The 26,276-nt window shown below is 33.3% G+C and overlaps 1 protein-coding gene and 1 non-coding gene across 5 annotated transcripts in view; one reads left to right on the top strand and one right to left on the bottom strand.

Annotated features, from left to right (window-relative positions):
- The window catches only part of CEP290 (centrosomal protein 290), a 104,276-nt gene that overhangs the window by 14,952 nt on the left and 63,048 nt on the right, over nt 1-26,276 (top strand). For all 4 annotated transcript variants that reach the window (XM_036018597.1, XM_036018598.1, XM_036018599.1 and 1 more), the window contains 15 exons: nt 1,229-1,351; nt 2,245-2,368; nt 6,410-6,582; nt 7,297-7,459; nt 9,266-9,366; nt 9,439-9,526; nt 10,508-10,620; nt 12,400-12,484; nt 13,037-13,179; nt 15,270-15,434; nt 16,191-16,340; nt 17,891-18,006; nt 19,222-19,324; nt 19,414-19,644; nt 23,852-24,025. In XM_036018597.1, the coding sequence (XP_035874490.1) occupies nt 1,229-1,351; nt 2,245-2,368; nt 6,410-6,582; nt 7,297-7,459; nt 9,266-9,366; nt 9,439-9,526; nt 10,508-10,620; nt 12,400-12,484; nt 13,037-13,179; nt 15,270-15,434; nt 16,191-16,340; nt 17,891-18,006; nt 19,222-19,324; nt 19,414-19,644; nt 23,852-24,025 (2,052 nt within the window). The remainder of the gene's footprint in view (nt 1-1,228; nt 1,352-2,244; nt 2,369-6,409; nt 6,583-7,296; nt 7,460-9,265; nt 9,367-9,438; nt 9,527-10,507; nt 10,621-12,399; nt 12,485-13,036; nt 13,180-15,269; nt 15,435-16,190; nt 16,341-17,890; nt 18,007-19,221; nt 19,325-19,413; nt 19,645-23,851; nt 24,026-26,276) is intronic.
- Nucleotides 472-594, bottom strand: LOC114514287. The gene has a single exon (XR_003686007.1). It is a non-coding gene; the product is annotated as a U6atac minor spliceosomal RNA (small nuclear RNA).

Raw genomic sequence — 26,276 nt, forward strand, 5'->3', positions numbered from 1 at the left:
CCCATCCAGGGGCCTGGCCTGCAACCGAGGCACGTGCCCTGACTGGGAATTGAACTGGTGATCTTTCAGTTTGCAGACCCGTGCTCAATCCAGTGAGCCACACCAGCCAGGGCCCTTATAAATGCACTTTTAATGTGAATTTTAGAGGACATTTTAAAAAATATCTACTTATTTTATTGGGTATCTATTTAATTTATAAATTAATGTATAGATTGATGTTGATATTTAGTCCTAGCAAAGAACACAAGATACCTTTTTTTTAAAACACTGAGGTGTAATTGACATAACATACATCATACATTAGTTTCAGGTGTACAGTGTAATGGTTTGATATTTGTATATATAGCAAAATGATCATTACCACATTAAGTTCAGTTAATATGCATCACCATACATAGTTTCAGTTTTTTTTGTGATGAGAACTTCCAAGATCCACTCCCATAGCTGTTTTCAAATATGCAATACAGTATTAAAATACAATAGTTAGATCCCATGAAGTAGGTGGCAGTGCATTAACCCTATGCATGTTGTTGGGCCCAAGGGACACTTCTATCCTTGTCAATGAGAGGGCTAACCTTTCCTATCATGTAACACTACAAGATACTATTCATTCATTTAATATATTTTATGTTTCTCAATGGCATTTTAATGTTTTCTTCATAAAGATTGGTTGTATAAAACTTGTAATTAGCCCTGGCTGGCGTAGCTCAGTGGATTGAGCACGGGCTGTGAACCAAAGCATCGCAGGTTCGATTCCCAGTCCGGGCACATGCCTGGGTTGCAGGCCAAGTCCCCAGTGGGGGCCACATGAGAGGCAACCACACATTGATGTTTCTCTCTCTCTGTCTCCCTCCCTTCCCATCTCTAAAAAAACAAATAAATAAAATATTTAAAAAACAAACAAAAAAAACCCTAGTAATTACATGGAGCTATTAATAACTTCTTGTTTTAGGAATGGATTTTGAAAGCTTGAGATTGTTTAGAGATTCAGTTCCTAGATTGCTGAAATTACATTATCAATTTTTGAATTATTTCTTATTTGAACCTCAGATTGTACACACAAAAGAAACCATGGTTATTCAATAGTTGCCAATACTTTCTCACTTCAAAGAATTTTATTTCCTGTACTTTTTTGAAATCCCTCGATAGTATTTATTAATTATCATAAATGAGGAATGGTTTATTAATTTTTCTCTCATGTAACAGATTCTATATTGTTTATTTCTAGTTAATTTTGTCTTCTAAAGATGATGAAATTATTGAATATCAGCAAATGTTACATAACCTGAGGGAGAAACTGAAAAATGCCCAGCTTGATGCCAATAAAAGTAATGTTATGGCTCTGCAACAGGTAAATCCTTCTGAAAATTTGGTTTATCAACCAGTTTTATTAATGTTGACAATGAAACCTCACACTGCATCTTACTGTCACCTGTGCCTAATAGTGACTGTGCCGTCTAGTGACTTGCACTATTGGATATATATAATAACGTCTCTTGAAGTTTCTTACACTATCCAGTCTCACCAAAAAAAAATTAGAATTAAATTTTGAGTTAGGAATAATATTAAAGTATTAAAAACTTTCAGAAATTTAAAAATATCTTACTATTCTATTATTAAAGTTTATCATATTGTACTTTAGTGCTAAAATATCTTAAACACTGTTTAGGTAACACTGATGTGAGCTAAAAGTGAGGTTATAATTTGTGGTTATAAGGATTTCATTTTTAGTACAAATATATTTATATAGAAAGAAGTTACACTTTCATTATCAGTGTTCTGTATTCATAGTTCAGAAGAAATAAGAAAATTTTGGAAGTATTTGGTGAGTAAGAACAATTTCAAGGAACAATAATTTTAAATGTAGCGGGGAAATCTAAGTTGAGTAAATGAGAATGCACAGGGCTAAACACAAACATACAAAATGGTGAATGGGATTGGGTGAATGATGAGGGAAAGAAACATAAAAAGAGTCCCAAGAAGCCACAAATGTTAGAGTTCTATAATTCCTATTTGGTGGAGTGTTAACCATTAAATTTTCTTTAAGTATTAGAGTGACAGCAATGTTCTTAGCACTGTAGAGTACACTTGAAATATATAAAATAGTAAAAGACATCGTTTTGACCACAAAAATTATGTTCTGTAGTTCTGTTAAAAAAATAAGACCTACATTTTTTCTTATTCTTAAAATGTATGTTAATATTCATGAAAAGATAATATATAATATTCAAAAATATTTTATAGGGAATACAAGAACGAGATAGTCATATTAAAATGCTCACTGAGCAAGTAGAACAATACACAAAAGAAATGGAAAAAAGTACTTTTATTATTGAAGATTTGAAAAATGAGCTCCAAAGAAACAAAGGTAATTTAATATTTTATAAGTACATTAATAGTTTAATAGTTTATATATTGTTACATTTTAAAACATTTTAATTAATCCAGACTCATGTCGTATCAAAGCTATATTGTGGGTTTTTCCCTATTTGAATTTTATATTTTCAAAAAATCATGTAGGATATTAACTACTTTACATATCTTGTAAGTGATGGCGATATTTTCTATAACTTTACTCTGATGAAAATTACATTAACTTTTATTACTAGATTGCATGAAAGAAATGAAAAATGGTGATGTAATTGATTATACTTATTCAACCCCTTTTTTATAATTAACAAAGGATGTAAAATTGTGATCAATGTCGCAGAATTGCCCATAGTTTTCAGCAGTACTGGTGCTTGTCACCATTTGAATTAACCTTACAATCTAATGTCCTGTCATATTCTTCCTATCCTGGGTCATACTACTTTGTCTAACACATCAAATACTCTGAATATAAACCTTTAAAATATCAGTGGTCTTATACTTCCACGGAACTATATACTATAGTTATATGAGAACATATTAATGCAAACTCTTCATATAAGTTTATGATATTCTAATTGCTGAAGGTAAAAAATAAGGCACAAAGGGAAACTAGCAGGTGAATCTATGTGTATGTATGTAACTGTCAGTGGTATTATAGCATTTGTGGTTGGTGATGTGGCTGTAATTTAAATAGTGAAGCAAAAGCCTCCTTGAGGAGATATCTGAATAAAGGCTAAAAGAAGGTGAGGGAGTGAGCCATGCAGATGTCCCTAAGGAATGAGAGTAAGTGCAAAGGCACAAGCTAGGAGTGTGCCATGCATGTTTGAGCAAGTGGGGCAATAGTTAGTGATGAGATTGGAAAGGTAACCGGGAGCCATGTCATATGGCGTCTTACAGTTAATTATAAGGACTTTGGCTTTTAAGAGAGAAGGGGCACCAAAGAATGTTTCTTAAGACAAGAGTGATGTAATTTGAGTTAGGTTGTGTCTGTTATAAAGTATAGGAGTGGTAAGGACAGAAGAAGACTATTATTATAAGACTATTGCAATAATATTATTAGTAGTAATAACCTTTGGAGAGGTGATAGTAGCTTAGAGCAGTGGGGTTATTAGATGTATTCAGTTATGTTGTATTTTGAAGGTGATAGAAATTAAATTTGCCAGCAGATCATATGCAGGATGTGAGGGAGTTATCAGGATGCTTAGTCTGAACACTCGGGAACGTTGTGGAAAGGGCGTATTCAGTGATGACCAGGCATTTAGTTAAACAAGGCATGCCAAATTTAAGATGCTTATTAGATATTTGAGTGAAAGTGTTAAGTAAGCTCTTGTGTATAAAAGTCTGAGGTTCAAGAGAACAATCTAGGCTACAGATGTAAATTTGGGAACCAGGTGCATAAAAATGGTAGTTGAAATCACACAGATGGCTGAGATCAAGGGAGAAAATATTGGTTAAGAAGGCAAATCTAAAGACTGAGCCCTAGAGAGCTTTTACTTTAGAGGCTAGGGAGGTGAAAAGGAACAACCAAAGGAGAATGAAGAGGATTGGCCAGGAAGATGGGAGGAAAACCAGGAGCATGTAGAGTTCTGAAAACCATATGAGCAATGTCATCAAGGAAGATAATAAATAACTGTGTTCAGGTTGTATTCAGTGCTGGTGGTAAGTCAATATGAGCACTGAAACTTGACCATCAGATTTAGCAGTGGTCATTTTCGGTTCACAATGAAAGAACAGATTTAGACTCTTAAGAAGTGTTTCTGTGAAGGAAATGAGAAAAGTAGAGTGATTCCTTGACAGGAAAAAGGGGTGATGAAAGTATTTTTTTTCTTTAAAATGGAAGAAATAATCATGCTTCTAGGTTAATGGGAAAGATCCATTAAAGAAGAAACAATGAATTAATGAAGTAGGGAAGGGAGAGAAGAACCTTCTGGAGCAGTATCCCTTGAGAAGGCAATGGTATGGTAATACAGTACTCTGGAGGAGCAATTGGCCTTAGGAGCACAGAGGTTTCAGCCATAATAAGAGCACAGAGGGTGGAGTGTATACAGAGGCAGGTGGCTGGATAGATGTCCTGATAGTGAGAACTCGTAGAACTTCTTTACTGATTGCTTTTGTTTTCTCAGTGAACGGAAAGCACGGTTCTCAGCTGAAAGTGAAGACAGTGGAATGTGTGTTAGAAGTGTGAGGACAGAGTATGGAAGTGAAAGTATGAAATGGCCATCTGGAAGAATGAACAGACTAAGGAAATGTAGTGTGATTGCTGAGCAGCATCAAGGCCCACTTGATGTACATATTTCTATATGTGTGTATATTATGTATATATCAGAATTACACTTTTTCAGAAGTTTAAACTGCTTTAAAAGGATGACTAATATTACAGCTGTTATGTATTCCAATCACCAGGGGAAAAAGTGGCGGTTGGTCTCTGCTATTGTATAAGGGAAAGGTCTAACCTAATGACACTTCAATCAGTTATAGCATCTGACCCGTAAAGCCCACATATATGTGGCCTGCAGTCTGCTTTATATCTTGAATATAACTTGTAAATATGACAGCTAATGGTGTTTCTCTCTTCAGGTTAGGATTAGGTTTAGCTGTCAGAAACAAATCTGCAAAATGGTTGCACAGTCAAGATGGAAATTTATTTCTTGTGCAGTGGAATTAAACCATTGCACAAGGGTGTTATCTTCATCTGCCTCATCCGTAATGGAGCTTTACATTCACATCCACATTCCAAACAGCGAGATGGAGGAAGAGGGGGCAAGAGGCAAGGGGTACATTCCTGAAGGACAGGCAGGTAGATATTGTGGAAGGTCATGTGGAAGAAAGGGAAAATAGGTTTTGGGGACAATTCAGTCTGTCATTCTCCAGTTAGGCTGTTCGCTCCAGAGAGCAGGGCTCATTTCTTGTGCAGATGTGATCTCCTGTGCTAGCCCAATGCCTATATATAAGTATATACCCAGTAAATCAGTAGATGGTTATTATGGATGACTATAAGAATGACTTAAGTCAGTAAATTTTACAGTGATAGGAATACTATATTTTGGTCTAGCAACAGTTTGGTAAGATAATAAAGGAGGAGCCCTGGCTGGCCTAGCTCAGTGGATTGAGCACAGGCTGCGAACCAAAGTGTCGCAGGTTTGATTCCCAGCCAGGGTACATGCCTGGGTTGCAGGCCATAACCCCCAGCAACCGCTCATTGATGTTTCTCTCACTCTCTCTCTATCTCCCTCCCTTCCCTCTCTAAAAAAAATAATAATAATAAAATCTTTAAAAAAAACGATAATAAAGGAGGGGTGTTTTTAGCTGTTAGGTTTAAGTTTAGCTATAGGTGACAGGTATCAGATTTAATAGTGGTTTAAACAGGATAAGAATATATCTTTCATGATATAAACAAAAGTGAGGCAACTAGGTAAGGGTTAGTGTGATAGCTGCACAAATACCAGATGTTAGGTACCCTGTATCTTGTTATTCTGCCTATTTCAACATGTGGTTTCCAAAATGTTCTAAGAAGACTGTTTGCGTTCCCTCCTCAATATGTATATTCTAGCTGCCAGGAGGGAGGGAAGAGGAAAAAAAGATACACTTCTTTCCTTTAAAAACATTCCTTGAAATATACACATGGCTTTGCTGTCTAAACCCCATTAGTCACATGACTGCATAGCTGCTGGAGTATAAGTAGAAATTTAGTGGTGACTTCATGTGGTCATGTTTCCAGCTAAAAACCCGTTGTTCTATTTCAGTAGAAAAAAGAAAGGTTGCATATTAGGAACATATGCTTGCAGTGTTTTGCTATATTTTATGATCCATACTCCTTCAGCTAAAAGGATTTTATTGAATTTTACCTTTTTAGTTTGTTTTATTAATAAAACCAAATTATAACTTTATTTTAGAAATATAAAATTATAATATTAAAGTGGTATATTTTTAGTCACATACCACTTTTCCTGCACTCCATATTGGAATCAATGGTTTAAAGGAATAACTATTCAATTCTATTCATTAATGATTTTATATTTACCTTCATATTTACCTTTAGGCGCTTCAACACTTTCTCAACAGACCCATTATATGAAAATTCAGTCTAAAGTTCAAATTTTAGAAGAGAAAACTAAAGAGGCGGAGAGAACAGCTGAACTGGCTGAGGCTGATGCTAGGGAAAAGGATAAAGAACTAGTGGAGACTCTGAAGCGATTAAAAGATTATGAATCTGTATGTATTTTTTCTTGTCAGTTAAGGGGTTTAGAATTATTCTTGCCACCCACAGTTAGGCTGTTCTGTGCCATTTACTGCATATCATTTAAAACGTTCCAGAAGTGTCTTATGATAAAGGTTATCCTAATTAATTTATACGAAATAATTCAAACCTTTGAGTAGTATTTACTTTCTGTCAGGAGAGAGAATTGTTTTTAAATCACTTGCCCAGGTAATCAGCTTTCATGAAGCAGCAGGATTGGCTTCTTGGCAGCCTGTGTTATTGAGCTGCCGCCATGTGGACGTTACTCCCCTGGGTAGTTGGATAAAAGTCGTTAACAGGACCGGCTTTGTTGCCTACCATGCCAGCACAGTCTGACTTTGTACTTTCTATATTTTTAAATCTGGTTACCACTAAGTTAGTCATCTGATGATTGAAATATTCTAATTGTATTGCTGATTGACCCTTACTGTTCCTTTTGTATATTTGGTAAAGTGATTTGCATGTAATGTTCTGAGTTTAGGATGCTGTATTAGAAAAATACCAGCTCTTCCATTTTCCATGGTCATTATTAGTGGACTTGTTTTTTAAAGGCACAATAAAAAGCGGAGTTTAGTAAACCCTAGGTGTATGTGTACTTACCCTCAGACTTAATAAGAAAATAAATTCATGAGTTTGATAATTTATTCAAATAAATCATGTTATATTTAAATTGCATTGGATATTTTTAGGGAGTATACGGTTTAGAAGATGCTGTTATTGAAATAAAGAATTGTAAAAACCAAATTAAAATAAGAGATCAAGAGATTGAAGTATTGACAAAGGAAATCAATAAACTTGAGATGAAGATCAATGACTTCCTCGACGAAAATGAAGCACTTCGAGAGCGTGTGGGTGAGTAGTCTTTAAGATATGTATTTTGCCTAATCCTAATTGTTAAGTCATTTTCAGTTTTTCTTTTTGATAGCTTGTTATTATTTAATAGTTGAATGCTTTTTTAAAAAAATAAATTCTCCTATAAAAATATTTAAAACAAATGAAAGTGGAGCTACTCTAGTTGAAGTAGGACTGGGATTTGATGGGGGGTGAGGTGTGGGCAGGCAGGCCTGGAGCACTGCTTTACGTGGGTCAGGATCTCCTTAATAACAATTGCTCGTTTAAAAAATGGAAGTCTACTAAGTTAATAGCACATGTTAGAAGTTAACCCTTTACTTATTTCAACATGTCATTTTTGCTCTTGTTTGAGAAGAATTCATGAGGACATTTAGAAATACTATTTAAACCTTTTTAAGAGTTTTTAAGTCCTTCACTTTTATAATTAAGACTGCTGATGCTTTTCTTTGGCTCTTTTAAGGTTACTATTGATTTTAAGAAGTAATTAGTAAGTATAGCTTGAGGGGCTTTTATATTGATTTCAACGAATAGTTTATTAGTGAATATTACTGGTTTTAATGTTATGACAATTCAATCTAAACTGCTACTTTAAAATGAAAATAAAGATCTAAATAATGATTTTTTAAAAGATTTTATTTATTTATTCTTAGAGAGGGAAGGGAGGGAGATAGACAGAGAGAGAGAAACATCAATGTGCGGTTGCTGGGGGTCATGGCCTGCAACCCAGGCATGTACCCTGACTGGGAATCGAACCTACGACACCTTGGTTCGCAGCCCGCGCTCAATCCACTGAGCTACGCCAGCCAGGCTAAATAATGATTTTATTTTACTTCGTAAATACCAATTAATGCTTTCTTAGAATTAACATGATCATCTGTAAAAACTATTCTCTAGAGGAAGGAAAATAAATATGTTATACAGATTATTTATTTGTAAGCAAGTGTCTAACTAGGACCTAGAGTCATGCCAGGACCTCAAGTTAAACTATTGGATAACTTCACCTACCAGATTACAGCCCACTTCAGTCTAGAAGTCCCTAAAGATAACTGAGCCTTCTAGATGGCTGTCAAAACACCAGATTTCCTGGGTTGTAAAGGCTGCAAAATTTGGTTATAATTACATAGGACAATTTTGATACCTGGTTTTCAGAGCATAGCTGCTTAAATATTATAATAAGAAGTTAGGAGACAGGCACACTAGTAATGCTAATATTTTATTTATTTACTTTTTACAGTTGCAAGTGAAAAGAGTTTATTAGTGAAGCATTGAGACAGACAGTGGCTATTCCATAGGCAGAGCATCCAATATTCTTGATATTAATATTAAATAATGACTACTATGTGCCAGGCACTGTACTAAGTATTTTATTTGGGTTGGTTTCATTATATCCCTGACAACAAGCCAAATAAAATATGTACACACAATATTTTCCCTATGACTTAGTTAATAGTGGGAATTGAATCCAAGTCGGTTTTCCAAAGCTTCTGTCCTTAATTGCTACATTTATAGTGCCTCTATATGTCTAGTGCCAGACATGGAAAAGACTGACCCTAAATAGTTATTTTCAGGACTTCCATTAATAACTGTGATACAATTTGAACTTGGAGAGTTACAGTTCAAACTGTTAGGATTTCCATTATGGTTACAGCTCAAGCATCAGGAATATTCTTGCACAAAATGTGCCCTGTTCTGTAGTGATGCTGATTTAATTATAACCAGCTGCTTGATGATAACTAGTTGCTATATGAAGTTTTTGTAGTTCATTTGATGTTGATAAGGTTTTAATCATATTACTTTCTACTTTAGGCCTTGAACCGAAGACAATGATTGATTTAACTGAATTTAGAAATAGAAAAAATTTAAAACAGCAACAGTACAGAGCTGAAAACCAGATTCTTTTGAAAGAGGCAAGTTTACTAGTCAGTTGGTTATTTTTCTGGTTGAACTAAAGAAAAATACTAATAGTTTATACTTTGTAGATTGAAAGTTTAGAGGAAGAACGACTTGATCTGAAAAAAAAAATTCGCCAAATGGCTCAAGAAAAAGGAAAAACAACTGCAACTTCAGGTATACTTAGTTATTCCAAACCTTTAAAGAGTCATTAGAAAATGAACTGTCTGGATCTGAAATTTTCTGCATAACATTATCTCTAGTTACATGGTTCTGCTAAAAGTTTAATAAGTGAAAATAATGGTCTAATGACGATTATGTAAGTGAGTGTTATTGGGTCCAGTCCTAAATCTGAAACTGATAAAAATATAAAAAAACAAGTGAACAGAAACCTTTCAAAATCATGGACTTTTGAAAATTTATAGTAAAGTCTCCATTAATTTGTAGACAATCCAAATAAGTTATGATTAGTAATGATAAAACTTAGCAATTTTTGTTAATATATGTTACTGATAATACTTATCTTTCCTTTAAGAGAGTTTTGCATTGAAAACTTTTCTTTGTATATTATTCTTTACTACATAATGTTTTGTAGAATAAAAATTAACATTTTTTCTTTGTTTAGCTTACATGATACAAAGAGAACAGTTGGTTAAGTTTTTTATAGCTATTGAAGACCATAGAGAAGAAATTTACTTTTAACTTGGTCTAAGTCCATAAGTAACTATGAACAACAGAGTCTTCATTTATTTATTTATTTTTTTAGCATTTTGGTTTCTACTATACATCAAAAAAATTTCTAGAAGGACAAAACTTCATAATTTATTAGTATATTAACTAGTTTTCTCATTCATGTTTCTTGTATAGTTTCTTTATATGTGTCTTTAACTATTTTAGTACTTATTAATACTTTTATATATATATATAAGGGATAAGGAATGATAGAGAAAATAAAGTATATTAGTTTCTCATATTAATACTTTATTAAAAGTAAGTTAAGTCAGAAGGTTGTATAGGCTACATGGGGATCCAGGATTTTGGAAATAATCATTCTACCTTTTTTTGAGTTAAAACTTGATTCTACTTTTTAAGAATGAAAGTGTTCAAATAATAGAAGAGTTATTTTTATGTCTGATTTGTTATCTCTTTTATATGTAGGACTAACAGTTGAGGACCTGAACCTAACAGAAAACTTTTCTCAAGCAAGTAGAATGGGAGAAAGAAAATTTGATATCACATGCCTTGAAAATATCAGTGCAGCACATTCAAAGGTAAACAGTATTTGCTATGGCAAAAAGAATAAAGAAAAATGTCAGTTCTTTTATTTTTGTCCCACTATCTCATTTTGGGCATTTTTAAAAAGTTAAATAAAAGAAAAATGTTTTTTTATTTAAACAGTTTGTTGGTTCAAAGATTGATTAATGAGATATCATTTACCCTGCATACAGATTAGGAGTTCAGATAAAATAGAGCTGCTGCATAGGAGAGCATCACTCAGTATCCCAAAAGCATATCAGAAAGAGTCAGAAGAGGATATGACAGTAGGATCGTTACCAAGAATGCTACCTGAAGTTCATCATAGTGTAGCAAGTGAAGTGGAACCTTTTGTCTCTTTAACTGGACATTCTTCATCTACACAAGTGAAAGATAATACACTTCCAGAAGCTATTACAATAAGGGAGATTTTTAAAGCACCATGTCTACAATCTTTAGGAAATCTAGAATCGTTAGTCAATACCTTTAGTAGCGAGAGTCATGAAGAAGTAAATGAACTCCTATACTCTCTGTCTGATGACTCTATGAAGAAAGTGTTAAGAAACCATCACGCACCTGAGAAGACAAGTTTTACACTAAAAAGTACTTCATCTTTACGAGCTTTATCAACAGCGTCAGACTTAATGAAGAAGTTATCACTTAGACAGAAATCTGTCCACAAATTTTGTCCACAAATTCATGATGATAAAGGTGACATGGATAAATCACAAGTAGTAACATCAGAAGATGAACAGGTTCATACCCAAGTAAAATATGCTGATAGCAGTTTGAAAGAAGATATAAGAAAAAGTGAAGTACCCTTACAGGCAGAGATTTTGAAAAGTAGACTTGAAGTTAATGTTCCAGAACCTGTATCTATTACTGCACAATCAAAATTTTCTCAGATAGATCCACTTGAAAATGTTACAGAACATATGTGGAGAGAACTAGTATTTCTTAGATCTCAGGTGAGCTTTCCACCAAATTACATTCCTGGGATTGCTTTTCTTTTTTAAGTACGTTTCTAACAAAGTTCTATAAGTAATTATAATAAGAATTTTTAAGGATTATTTATTTATTTATTTATTTTTAAAGAGAGAGGGGGGGGGGGGGGGAGAAAGAGAAGGAGAAGGAGAGAAACATCAGCATATGAGAGAAACATCTATTGGTTTGCCTCTCACATGTTCCCTGACTAGGGACTGGCCACAACCCAGGCATGTGCCCTGACCAGGAATTGAACCAGCAACATTTTGCTCTGTAGGACAATACCCAACCGAGTCACATCTGTCAGGGATAGAATAAGATTTTTTAATGTTTGCACATTGACATTAATTTATGCTCATTCTATTTTTTAAAAATTTAAAAAATGTAGTTAATTTGATATGAACTTATTCACTTACCTAATTTATTAAGTATTTCTTTAGCATGAAGTCATAGCATAGGATTTATTGACCAAGGAAGTACAAAGAAGAAATGCAGAAATAGAACTTGAATATTATAGAAGGCAGGCAGAATAGATATGTATGAACAGTAAAAGAGATGTTTGTGACACTAAAGAAAAAAACCTACATTATATCTGTTTGCTTTTTGCCATGGGTGTGAAGGAGGGAGAAAATAGAGAAGGATCGCCATCTGTTTTACTTTTGAGATTTTGTTTTTATTTTTATGACTGCTGTTACATCTATAGCTTGTATTTGGTGTGTTAAATCTCAGTTGATCAAACTTGCTTGAAATTTCAAAATTAAACTATTGTGATATTTTGTAAAAAAAATTTATTTTCCTTATGTTTTGTTCAGAGTGAATTTCTTTCAAGAGAACTAATTGAAAAAGAAAGAGATTTAGAAAAAAGTAAAACAATAATAGCCAAATTTCAGAAAAAACGTAAGTTACGATTATCTCTTATTTTTCCATACTTATTTATCCTATACTGAAAATCATAGGTCTGAAATACACTCTTATTTTCTAATCTATTTTAATATATTCTGTTTTCTAATCTATTTTAGCCTTATTTTCCTCCATAAAATATAGATGTTAGTCTCTTTCATCCATTTGGTTTGTCTTGTTATATCTAGATTCTGAGAATGTTCTTAGTGTGAATATTTTTGTGATGATAAATAAATTTATTTTCTTTTGTTCTCTAGTGAAAGTAAACAGTTTTTGAAAAATGTAACATACAGTGAAGGCAAAGTGTGTTTACGATTTATTTCTTTGAGCTATGAGGTATATGTACATGCATATGATTTCAATAGGTGTATTTTCAGCTCAACTATTCACACTTGGCATTTATTGTTGAACTTTTTAAATATATTTATTTGCATTTGCATTTTATAAATGGACTATTTTTACTATATGTGTATTATTTGTCATCTATATAAAATAGTGTAAATTATGAAAAAGATTTGTTCATTCAATGAGGAAAATATGTCATTTTAGTAAAAGAATTAGTTGAAGAAAACAAACAACTTGAAGAAGGTATGAAAGAAATACTGCAAGCTATTCAGGAAATGCAGAAAGAGCCTGATGATAAAGGAGGAGAAACGTCTCTAATTATTCCTAGCCTTGAAAGACTAGTCAATGTAAGGTTTTTTTTTGTATTAATCGTTTCATTTGTTGTTTCATCACTTTAGTAATGTTGTTCACTATCTACTGGTCTCCTTAGTTACTGATGAGACGTTTGCCATCATTTGAGTCATTCTTCCCTGTATGTAATGTGTATTTTTTCTCAGCCTGCTTTCAAAACTTTCTCTTTACATGTGGTTTTTACCAGTTTGACTGTGATGTGCATGTGTGCATGCAGTACACATTTGTGTACATGTGTATGTATCCTGTTTGGGGTTTGCTAGGCCTCTTGAGTCACCACAGTTGGGAAATTTTCCACCAGTAATTTTTTTTGAAAGATTTTTGTTTATTTATTTTTAGAGAGGGAAGGGAGGGAAAAAGAGAGAGAGACAGAGAAACATCAATGTACGGTTGCTGGGAGTCATGGCCTGCAACCCAGGCATGTACCCTGACTGTGAATCGAATCTGTGACACTTTGGTTCGCAGCCCAAGCTCAATCCACTGAGCTATGCCAGCCAGGGCTGTAATTTTTTAAATTGTTTTTTCTGTCCCATATCCTCTGGAACTCCAGTGAAACAAACATTTTAGTTCTTTTGATATTTTCCACAGGTCCCTGAAGCTCTGTTCATTTTTTTCCCTAATTTTTTATCTTTTCTTCTCCCAGTTGTATAATTGTTGCTGATTTTTCTTTAAGTTTACTGATATTTTCCTCTGTCATTTATTTCCCTTCTTTTGCTTCAATGATGAGCTTCAAACCTGGCAGAGGTTTTATACAGAGTTTGGAAATCCCTTTTGCTAGCTTTTTTATATCTGGGATTCCCTTCTCACTTTCCTGCTACTTAGGGCTGGCCCTGTCCTCTGGTTTTCTAGGACAGAAAGTTGACAGGTCACTGAAATTGCAGGCTGTCCTCAGAGTAAAGCTTTAAAAATGGCAAATCACTCCTGGCTAGTCCTGTTTTTAAAGTTCAAGTTCCTCCCCCAAATCTGCTTATTTTTGTTTATTTTCTAGAATTTATAAGTAGTTGTTTTTGTATTCACTTCTTAAATGTGGGAGGGTGAGAGTCTTAGGACCATGTAGACAACATGGTTCTATTTCTTAGCAAGACAACTAACCAGACTCCTTTGTTACCCATCAGAATATCCCCTTCTACCCACTTCTGGTTTCCTGGTGTCCTTTTTGAGCTAGTTTGACTTATTACTGCACATGGCCTGCTCGATCTCCTTAGGATACAGGCTTACTTTTATAAATCTGCTTCCCAGAGCTAAATCCCTGATCACCTTCCTGAGTGTGAGATTACATTCGGTTTTACTCACCTTACCACACTGCCTTCTACCTTCATTTCTGAAATTTTACTTTGCATTAACAGGTTATTCCGTATAGCCCTTTTAAAGTTCAAGTATATATATATGTATGTATTATGTAGATGTGTATGTGGGTATATGATTATTGGAGAATTAGGACCAGTGAAGCCACTTGATATTTTAATATTTGACATTATTTTTGCTTATCCAGCACTCTTAGATGATACCATGTTATCATACTTTGCATTTGATACCATGCATACTTAAATGTGGAGAGGAAGCAATGAGAAATTTACTTAATTTAATGTAATAGCTGTTTCATTCCCTTGCTCATGCTTTAAATTCAAGTGCTACATAGCTTCAAAGAATTTTCATATATATCTAATTTTGATTAGATAAATACTTGTAAAGTTGACAGAGGTAATATTATTTCCTCTTCTTTAGAGGTAAGGAAACTAAAGTATAAAGAATTTGAGTCACTTGCCCAGCTAGCAAGAGATTGGTTAAGATTTGAACCCTAGTCATCTTATTTCTGTCTGATTGTTTTACTAGTCTACTAGTCTACCAGTCTACAAAATTTAGCTAGATGTTTGTTAATTGTTATAATGAAGTAGTTACTATGCTTGTAATACTAATGTAAGTTAATAGCTTTATAAATTTAAATTAATAAGGAATATGTTTGGCATATTTTGTTATTAAATGGAAATAGTAAAATGCTTAAAGGTGAATTTTACTTAAATAAATTTTTTAACTATGATTTTAGTGTTTTTTCTTCACATTTTTTCAATATATCTAAATCTGTTAGGCTATAGAATCAAAGAATGCAGAAGGAATCTTTGATGCCAATCTCCATTTGAAAGCTCAAGTTGATCAACTTACTGGAAGGAATGAAGAATTAAGGCAGGAGCTCAGGGAAACTCGGAATGAGGTTATCAGCTATTCTCAGCAGCTGGCAAAAGCAAATCTAAAGGTGAGAATTTTATCAAATAAAAGAAAATGCTAAGCATGGGACATAGATATGCTATGAAACCTTCTTTTTTTAATGATTACTTCATGTGAGTGTTCCCTAAATTAATTCTTTCAAAGTTTAAAAAACACCTGTTTGAATTTTTCTTAAACATAAAGTAAGTTGAAAAATAGCCCTGGCTGATGTGACTCAGTGGATAGAGTGCCAGCCTACAAACCAAAAGGTCACCGTTTGGATTCCCAGCCAGGGAACCTGACTGGGTTGCAGTCAGGACTCCATTTGGGGGTGTACAAAAGGCAACCACACGTTGATGTTTCTTTGTCTTTCTCCCGTCCCCTCTCTAAAAATAAATAAATTTCAAAGTAGAAATTAAATTATGGTTTAATTAATTCCTGACAGGATGCTCATATATCTACTTTTTAAAAATACTAAGTAGGTGCCCTGATTGATGTGGCTCAGTTGTTTGGGCATTTTTCCACAAAGCAAAAGGTCTCTGGTTCAGTTCCTGGTTAGGGTACATGCCGGGGTTGCAGGTTCGATCCCTGGTCAGGGCACGTATGAGAGGCAACTGATTGATGTTTCTCTCTCACATCTATGTTTTTCTCTCTCTTTCTCCCTTCTTTCCCCTTTTTCAAAAAATAAATAAATAAAAACATAAAACAATAAAAATACCCAGTGGAATATAAGTTAGTGCTTTAAATCTGTCTTTTTTTGAATGTAAGAGATGTGATTCTCATTCCTGAACTGTTTGTTTTTCAGATAGATCATCTTGAAAATGAAATCAGCCTTTTACGGCAATCAGAAGGATCAAATGTTGTTTTTAAAGGGATAGACTTGCCTGATGGGATGGCACCATCTAGTGCCAATATTATTAATTCTCTGAATGAATATTTAATACATATTTTACAGGTACTGAAATTTTACATGTGAAAAACCAAAACACTAGGTAGTATGTTCTTAAATTTAGTCTTAATCTGTTTTTTGAGTTCTTAGCGTATTAATAGGTATATGTTAATGGATTTTCATATTAGATGGAATATTATGAATAAAGTTAGTTTATTCCATTTATCTGCATGAGAAGCATGCTGACACTCTTGTTTGCATAGGTATTATTTATATGAAATATACGATTAACAGGTAGAATAATATGCAGCTACTATAAGGTAGGAATGAAGTAAGCACTTTTATTTATTGATGGTTAGAAAAGCAATTCAAGTGAACGAAGTCTGACACTGCTTTTTAGTGTAATGATTAAAATTGTTCCCTTTTTAACTTTATCTTCTAAAATGTTGGTTAATCTATCAGCAAATTAGAATGTTTGCCCTGTGTTTGTTTCTTAGTTTTGCTGTTTATGTCATGGTCATTCTGAATGGCCTAATGAAAGATGGTTTTCATTATTTCATTTGAAGTGCGAAGCCCATAACATTACATATCTTACAGTATAATTACAAAAATAGGTTCAGAATAAATGAAAATACGATTTTGATTATGAGCACTTGTTTCCCTTTCCTAATCTGTTTCCGAATATACTTAAGACTATAAATTCTTGTTTTTATATTTGGAATTACATTAATCATTTTTTGAATATTGGATTTTGTATGTTGTCTGCATCAAAGAGGTAAAACATCAACTAGTTATTAGAATATCACTTCATAATTAGTGTTATGCATTGCTTTTAAATACATAATTTTAGCACTCTTTATAGTTTCTCTTATTCTTTTACAATATAGGGACACTATCAACAAGTAATGACATTATAGTATTATGTTGCTTCAGAGTAGACTCATGGTCTTACCTTTATTAAAAAAAAAAACATGAGAAGCACTGTGGTAGAATAGAGAGAGAGCTCTGATTGGGAATCTGAAAACCTGTTCAAAATGGTAAAACAAGTACTTGGACTCTCAATCCTTAAGGCAGCATAGAGTGAGGGAAGTCACAAGGTCTTTGGAGGCAGACAGACCTGACCGCCAGTGTTGCATCTGCACCGATTTAAAGTACCTGGCACCAGCCTAGGCATATGTGCTTAGGAAATGGTTGCCAAGATGGTTGCCAAGGGTAGTGCTAATGAATGTTGAGTAAGTTATTTAATCTTTCTAAGTCTCAGTTTCGTTATCTTTGAAAAGAATTAATTGGAAAGGATAATTCAAGTGGGGGCATGTATTGTATATATTCTTGAAAGGTTATGTGGGGCTGAATGACTAGAGGTAAGTTTGCAACTACTGTATCTAATAATTTAGCTGGTTACTATAACTATCTTATATGATAAAATTAATTTTACCTGTTTACTTCTCTTTTATACATATTACCTCATTCCATATGCCTTTAAACTAAGATCTTTGCTGCTATGGTGACTCATGGCAGCTATATATTTTGCTATAATCTTGTCAGAATATGAATTTCTACCTTAAAATTTAAAATGTACTCTGTTGCTTTTTTCATTTCTAAACCCAATTTTTTAGGAACTAGAATATAAAGAAAATAAGTTAAAGGATTTAGAAGGTTCTCTTGAAGACTATAACAGAAAATTTGCAGTAATTCGTCATCAACAAAGCTTATTATATAAAGAATATCTAAGGTATAAGTGCTGGCAAAACTTTATAAATATAGTTGCAGCATATTCTTGTTAATGATGAACATAACATAAAAATGTTTAGATATTTTGTTTAAACATCCCCTCCTGCCCCTTCCTCTCCACTTTCTCTGTCTCTTTTAGTATCTATAAAATTCTGTGGTAATAATACCTTTTTCATAGGAGAGATGGGAAACAACTGAGCTATATGAAAATGCTCAGATATGAGCACTTCATAAATCTTTATTCATCATCACCATCATAATTATTCAAATTGTCATTGGAACTCATGTGTTTATCCTTATCTCTGCCATCCCATGTATCTCAATAGAATAATTTTTTTAGTAATGATTAGAATACCTGATGAATGGTGATTTAAACACTAAGGGTGATTAAACATAAGGGGGATTATCTGATCTAACAAAGGGTGATTATTTGTTCTAATATGACCTGTGGGTAGGTCATATTATCTCCTACTGTGGTTATAAAATAGGTGTAAGAGTTCAAGAAAGATGGTACCATTTTGCACATTGAAGAAGAGGGGCATTTTTTTCCACACAACTTTTTATATTTGGATAAAAATTTTTTTTCCAGAGGCTGTTGGCAGACTGATTTAGACCTTACTACCAGAATTGGGCTAATGAGTTATCCAAGTCTTACACATTCAGTGGCAGAGAAAATGACAGCATAATTAATTTATGCCAAGCTGATTGCAGATGACTGTGGAATATCTCTTGGTTAGGCAGCAGTGTAATGCCATATCTTTAAGTCTAATGATTTCTGAATTTGTTTGTATTCTGAACATTGCAACTATTTAGCAATCAAATTTAAGAGTAGGGCCAGAAAGTTGAGACTTGATGTCCAGAATTAGTTTGGGGTATTGATTATTTTCCTAACAGTTTTCATTTTTATTAAAATGTTTGTAAGATTCAGCAGTAATTGTTATATTGAAACAACTGTAGAGTGATGATTCATGGAATACTTAAAATGATTGATAAAATAAATGTTTTACCCTGCATTTGTTAAGTAAAAAATATAACTTCCAGGCTAAATCCCTTTTGAATAGAATTTTGACATTCTTATGCTATTAGGTACTGTGTAGCTATGATGTCTCTTGTTTTATTCAACCTTTAAATTTCCATAATCAAATATTATTATTATCTCTTCCTGCAGTTAAATATTTTAATAGGTTTACCATGTCATCATTTTAATTTTTTCTAGTGAAAAGGAGACCTGGAAAACAGAATCTGAAACAATGAAAGAGGAAAAGAAAAAACTTGAAAGTCAAATTCAACAAGATACTATAAAAGTAAAAGAATATAATGTAGGTAAACCCTTTTAAAATCAATATACAGTATTATACAAACTAAGATAGTTAGATTCAACAAGTAATATAAATGTGACTTTGTGCAGAATTTGCTCAGTACTCTTCAGATGGATTCAGATGAAATGAAAAAAACACTTTCAGAAAATAGTAGAAAAATCACCGTCTTGCAAGTGAATGAAAAATCACTCGTAAGACAATACACTACTTTAGTAGAAATGGAGCGCCAACTTAGAAAAGAAAATGAGAAACAGAAGAATGAATTGATATCAATGGAAGCTGAAGTTGGTGAAAAAATTGGACGTTTACAACGATTTAAGGTATATCTGATTTTTCTTTGTCTCTGAAAATTTTCTGACATGAGAAAGAAAATGTAGTATAATGGACACCTATCACCTGGATGAATAGCTAATATTTATTACCATTCTGCCACAATGTATCTGTTTTTTTAAGAATATTTGAATTGCAGACATTTCTTTTCTAAATATTTTAGTGTATATCTCTAAAGTAAACCCCACCTTTTTTTACATAACCACTATAACTTTATTATACATAATAAAATTGATAACAATCCCTTATATTATCTAATGTCCAGACTATATTCAGATTTCTTCAGTTGCCCCAGGATCCAGTCAGGAAACCTACATTGTATTTGAATGTTACATGTCACAAGTCTTTTTATAATAGAATACCTTAGTTTTTTTTCCTCTCTGAGAAATGTTGATGACTTATAATTTTTTATTTTTGCATAATTTTACTTGTTCCTCTATCTATTGTATTTACTAAAGTTACCTTGCAAGCCTTGATTATATTCAGGTTAAACATTTTGGGCAAGAATATTTCATAAGTAATGTTTTTTGCTTTATAAGTAATAGTTTATATTACATCACTTCAAGAGTACCTAGTGGTCCCATGTCTCATAACTGATTACTGTTAATAGGGAGTATATTTATTACTAACTGATTTTAATTAATTGGAGGAATGTTGGCACCATGTAAATAACCAATTCTTCATCAATTCTCTTAATAACTTTAGCACTCACTAATGATTGTTATTTCCTAACTCAATTATTTCATTAGAAGTTGCAAAATTTGCTCACATCAGCTGGTGTGGATCAGTGGATTGAGCCCTGGCCTGTGGACTCAAAAGTCACTGGTTCAATTCCCAGTCAGGGCCCATGCCTGGGTTGCAGACCAGGTCTCTTTTTAAGGGTGTGCGAGAAGCAGCTGATCTATGTTTCTAGCGCACATGTTTTTTTTTTCGCTCTCTTTCTTTTTCTTTTCCCCATAAAAAGACCCAGGGCTCTTTAAAGAAATAGCTTATTCCATGTCTGGATTGAAAAAATATATAAAATAAATCATGGACATCGTATTGTCCCAGGAAATAATCCAAGCTTTGAAACTTGGTTCAAAGACTGACTAACTTGTCAAAAGGACACAAGAGACAGCTTTAAAGGATTCTCACTGCCAAAGTAGCCAAAAGAACAATGCCTCCAAACAATGCCTGTTAAAGCACACTGAGTATTTAAAAGTGTCTGATTCTGTCAGGATACTTAAAGAAGAGAAAGTAGGCGTGGAGTCAGGGGCAGGAACAGGTAGAAGCAGAGTACAACTCTGTATTTTGAAAACTGGTTCTTGAAAAGAAAAGGAAAAAAAATGAAGATTTTGTATTACCTTTCCTTTCTAGTAGGAACGGTACTTTAAGATAACCAAATAGCCTGAGTCAGTAAGGGAATATGTGCTAATAAATGTAGAGAATATAATATAATTAGAAAATCATAATTTTTGCAAATTCTTTTTCTTTAGAGATTTTATATCTAAAATCTTTAAATCTTTAGATCCCCTTAGGTAGATGCAGTAATAGGTGAAATTATACTAATAAACCTACTTTCATTGTAATCTTAAATCTGAATCATGATGCAACAAAGGAATTTAGATACCAAAAAAATGGGTCATAGCTCTTGGATTGTCATTGGTACTAGTTCCTTTCAGTGGACACATTAGAAAATATGTATATATTTAAACCATGAGTTCATATTGTTATTACTAATTCAAATTTAACATTATGGGGTACGTAAATGGTATGGAGTTTTTAGTAACATTTGATTCTGTATTTGTGTTTCTGTTTTCTTACTTCTTACATGGAAATCTATTAAAATACCAAATTTAACAATAAAATAATTACTTGTTTTATCCTATAATATTCATACATTAATTTGAGAATAATAATCTTGTATTGATATTAACAATGACAACAGCAATGCTACCAGATGTAGTTTAAAATTTCATTATAGTTCTTATTTTCTTTAAACTATCTCTCATTAAGGGGTAACATATTCTACACTAACTTCAAATAATTCCCTTTGTATGATTATTTATACATTTAATATACATTTAAGCTCATTTGTTTTGCATTTGTTTTCAATTTCAGGGATTATTTGTTTTATTTTTTAAATTAAATTTAAATATAGAAGTATTTGCATGTTTAAAAGATGGTACAGTCAGAGCAATCTTCTGTCCTGTCCTTGTACCTTTTACCCCTTTGGGTAACTGATGATCCTTCTAATGTATCCTTTTGCAAATATTAACAAAGACAAAAAATTACATGCTATGTGTACTTTTCTGCACCTTGCTTTACATCTGATTTTATTATACAGCTTATTTTAAGCATGTGTATGTTCAGTTGAATTGTCTAAATTTATATAGCATCATATAAACACAAGAATTTGAAGTAAAACTAAAATGAAATCCAGTGCCTTACCATCCCCTTTTAAATGCAGTAATGGGTGAAAGTATTATGCTAATAAACCTATTTTCATTATAATCTTAAGGCTGAATCGTGGTGCAACAAGAAACCTATTGAAAAATAAAAACTTTTTACTAGGACATATAAGGAAATTTTGAGACTTAAGAAATGTTTTTTTCTGTGTGTGTGTATGTGTGTTAAGTTCTATAAAATATACTTTTCTTAGAGTATTGCAAATATAGCCGATGTTTGAGATAAAAGGGAAAGACAAATTTTCTTCCTCTTGAACCTGGTTGTCCAACCTGGATTTTTTTTTTTTTTTTGCAACAATTGGAAAAGCAAAAAAAAAAAAAAAAAAAAGAGGGGGGCATTTTTTTAAAGGGAACATAAACTCTCTCACCCTCCCAAAAGAAAGAGTGAAAGCGAATTCCAAGGGTATTGTAGAATAGTGTGTACTATTTACATGGAGAAGTTGTCAGAATGAGATCTGAAGCACCATTGAACATATTTTTTTTCTTCTTATTCTACTTTAGAATGAATTATAACTGTCACACGTGTGCACAGGTAACCAGGTTCTTAGTGATCAAGGACAAAGAATTGAACCGAACACACAAAGTTTATAGCATCAAGAAAGAGAGAAGATTTATTAAGCAATAGTACACTCCACAGGACATGGGAGTGGGCCAACTCTGAGCAGAGAAGGAACACGTGGGCTGGGGGGATTCTATTCTTATAGGGCAGAAGCTCCCTGGCTAGTCTTTGGCGGGTTTTTCCTGCGCAGGTACAAGGAGTTGGATTTCAAAGCTACTACGCATGTGTGGCTTCCCATCATTTTCTTGATTGGCTACTGGAGAAGGGAGTCCCACAATGTTATTTCATTATAATGATATTATAATGAATCAGAGATAGTGCGCAGGCCCATTCCATGATTCAGAGTTATCCCAGAAAACAGGAACAGCCAGTCTTAGGGGGTCTTTGTCATGTACATATGTTTTTTACCTCAGCCCTGAGGGGCCTCTGGAGTTTCCTTCCTGACTATCTCCTGCCTCATAACTGTAAATGCTTTATCTTTTTCACTTCATAAAATTGGTTGTTCCTTGCCCTAGTACATCGGCTTACTTTGAAGAGAACTGAAAGTTCAGACTTTTCTTTTTGGTGTTAATACTATGTCTTTGAATTGTGACTTTATAGCTTTGTAGTTAATGAGTAGAACATAAACAAAGTAACTTAAAGGTTTTGATATTGTTTATTACATATAGCTAGGATGGAGATAATTTTTTTCCTCCTAAATGTTTTCTTTCTGCCAATAAAAACTTTATTGTATTGCACAATTAGTCTTTGTAACTATAACAAGCAGAAATAGCTAAGCTGTAAAGGTTACTTGTGGCAGTGCTAATTTTGCCATCCTGGTGTCAAAAGGGAAGTTATTTTTTAATCTTGTGAAATTCAGAAAGTCTATCCAAAGATACATTCTGAGTGATGTATTTCCTGTTGCTTTTTTTTATTCTGCTCAAATTAACTGAATTTCACTTTACTATGATTTATAAAAGAATTCACTATATTTATATTTTTATTATAAAACTTTCCAAATAACATTTTTATATGAAAGAAATTATTATTGTGATATTTTACTTACTTGAGAATTCTTATTTTTCTAAACTATTCTGAAATAGTTTTGAAAAATAAGTATCTGTTTTGTTTTTGGTTGTATTATCTTTTTAAAAATTGGCTAGTGCCTCATCAGAAAAAGTACATTGACCTGTTGTATCCTTATTCACATAGGAGATGGCCATTTTCAAGATTGCAGCTCTCCAAAAAGTTATGGATAATAGTGTTTCTCTGTCTGAACTAGAATTGGCCAATAGACAATACAATGAACTGACTGTTAAGTACAGGGACATCTTGCAAAAAGATAATGTGCTTGTTCAAAGAACAAATAACTTGGAACATCTGGAGGTAAGTTTGGGTGATCATTGAACCTTGTGATATCAGCCATTTTTTCCTTGGTGGTATCCTACCTATAAGTGCCAAAGGACTTCTGGACAACTTCACCCAGGTCATTCTCCATAGCCGACTTGTGTGATATAGCTGAATCAGGCCTCTTTCCACCGGGAAATGAAAAAAGAAAAAGGAACAGATATATTATTATAATCATAAGAAGAAGCATCCTTTAGTACCCATCCTTTTCTCTTACATCTGTTCCCAGAGCAAATTATCCTGTCATGGTCCCTGGCTTTTCTGTTTTCTTCTGGTGGTTGTAGCCAGGAATGGATGAGATATAAATGGCTCTTCCCAGACCATGGGTGACCTCAGCAAATTCCCATTCTTTCTTGTGGTAGAGAGACAGAAGTGTAGGACGAAGTAGTACAAGTTTAATTCAAACAGTGAATATGGCCCAGACCCTTTGGCCACTTAACTCTTGTAGCCACTTAACCTCCATGGCTTTTACAGTAGGCAAAACAAGCTCCTGATTTATTTATCTTCCATATCAGACATAGGGGTTTTATGTCTTTTGACTTATTATTATGATCTTCTGATGGAGTGGAATGAGATGGAATCCTATTGGCGTAAGGCCTTTACTGCTTAGGGGAACACAATGAAACAAAACATTGTTCTCAATAGCCTTCAGTGACTCCTACAAAATTATCTGAGTCACAGTTGATTTATACTAACTAGAAGGAATCATGATCAGTTTACTTTTTACTTTTTTGCCAAAGAGAGATGATTATATTAATTTTTATAGAAAATTCTGAATAAGTGTGGTAATAATTCATTTTTTTCTATTTTCATGTCCTTTGTCCTCTTCTCTTTATCATTAAAAAATTAGGTAAGAAATCTTCTATAGATAACATAAATGAGACATTTTAAATTTATTTTACCTATTTTCCCAAAGAATATTTTTGTTTTTTCTCTAAACTTAAAAATTTTGAATTTGTATTGTATCCTTTTCTCTCCTTTATTTTCCATATCTCAGTTATAATTCTGAAAACATATCTATCCCTATTTTTAAAGGAAAAATATTTTTTTCTTTATTTTTATTGTGGTAGCCATTACTCATATGTCTATCTCCAGTGTTATGCCCACCTTACTGACACTGAATGATAATTATAAAATGTGAATCTGACCGTGTCTCTCCCTTGCTTTAAACCTGTTGAAAGCTGCCAGTCATTTAAAGAATAAAAGTCAAGTTCCTGTTGTGATTAGCTTTCATTTCACTTCATCTCCTCTAATGCTCTAAGGAGTCGTACAAGGTGTGTGTTAGATGCCAAACTACTGGCTCTTTGCAACACAAGTGTATTTTCTTACATATATTCTTTTGTACATGCTCTTTCCTTTATCTAGAAAGCTCTTCCACTCTCCCAGTTCATCCACTCAGTGAATTTCTATTCATGTTTCAAAACTTTGTATAGATAGTCTCCTTTATTCTGAAGCATCCTTCCTTATAGAGCAAACTCCCTCTGTCTATATTAATTCTACGTCCTGTACCTAGTTCTGCTGTTTATATCACATCATATTATATGTGTTTCTATGTCTGCCTCCCCTACTGCTATGTAAGCCTTTGATACCATTAGCTCTGCTTAATTCATATGTGTGTTTACTGCCTCCTGTTTGGCACAGAGTTAGAGCTCTTAATGTTGACCGCAGACAGGGATTAATTGTGTAGAGCCATGATGCAAAGATCATCATATATGGTGGTGACTAAGAAATCATAAAGGCCTTTTAAGAGTAAAGTTTTTTTTTAAAGATTTTATTTATTTATTTTTACAGAGGGAAGGGACGGAGAAAGAGAGAGAGAGAGAAACATCAATGTGCGGTTGCTGGGGGTCGTGGCCTGCAACCCAGGCATGTACCCTGACTGGGAATCGAAAGGAGTAAAGTTTTATGAGAATAAAGGTTATTAAAATTGGATTTCCAAATTTTAAAGAGCAGGGCTGGTGATTAGGACATACAAAACTGAATGGGTGATAAGGCAATTGAAAAACTAGAAATTTGGCAATAGAAGAAAAAGAAATAAATGTGTATTGAATTAGAATGAAGAGAAGGATTTGTTTTGTTTTATCACTTTTTAAAAAATGAGACCAGTGCAGTTTGAAGAGAGAGGGAAAGAACATTTAGAGCCAGTAGGAAGAGAGTGATTAAAGATTACAGATGAGAATGGTAATAAATGAGGTGCAATGCAAGGGCAGGGGGGATTGAAATGGGATCT

The sequence above is a fragment of the Phyllostomus discolor genome, chromosome 2 (assembly GCF_004126475.2).
Source record: "Phyllostomus discolor isolate MPI-MPIP mPhyDis1 chromosome 2, mPhyDis1.pri.v3, whole genome shotgun sequence".
NCBI classification, from domain to species: domain Eukaryota; kingdom Metazoa; phylum Chordata; class Mammalia; order Chiroptera; family Phyllostomidae; genus Phyllostomus; species Phyllostomus discolor.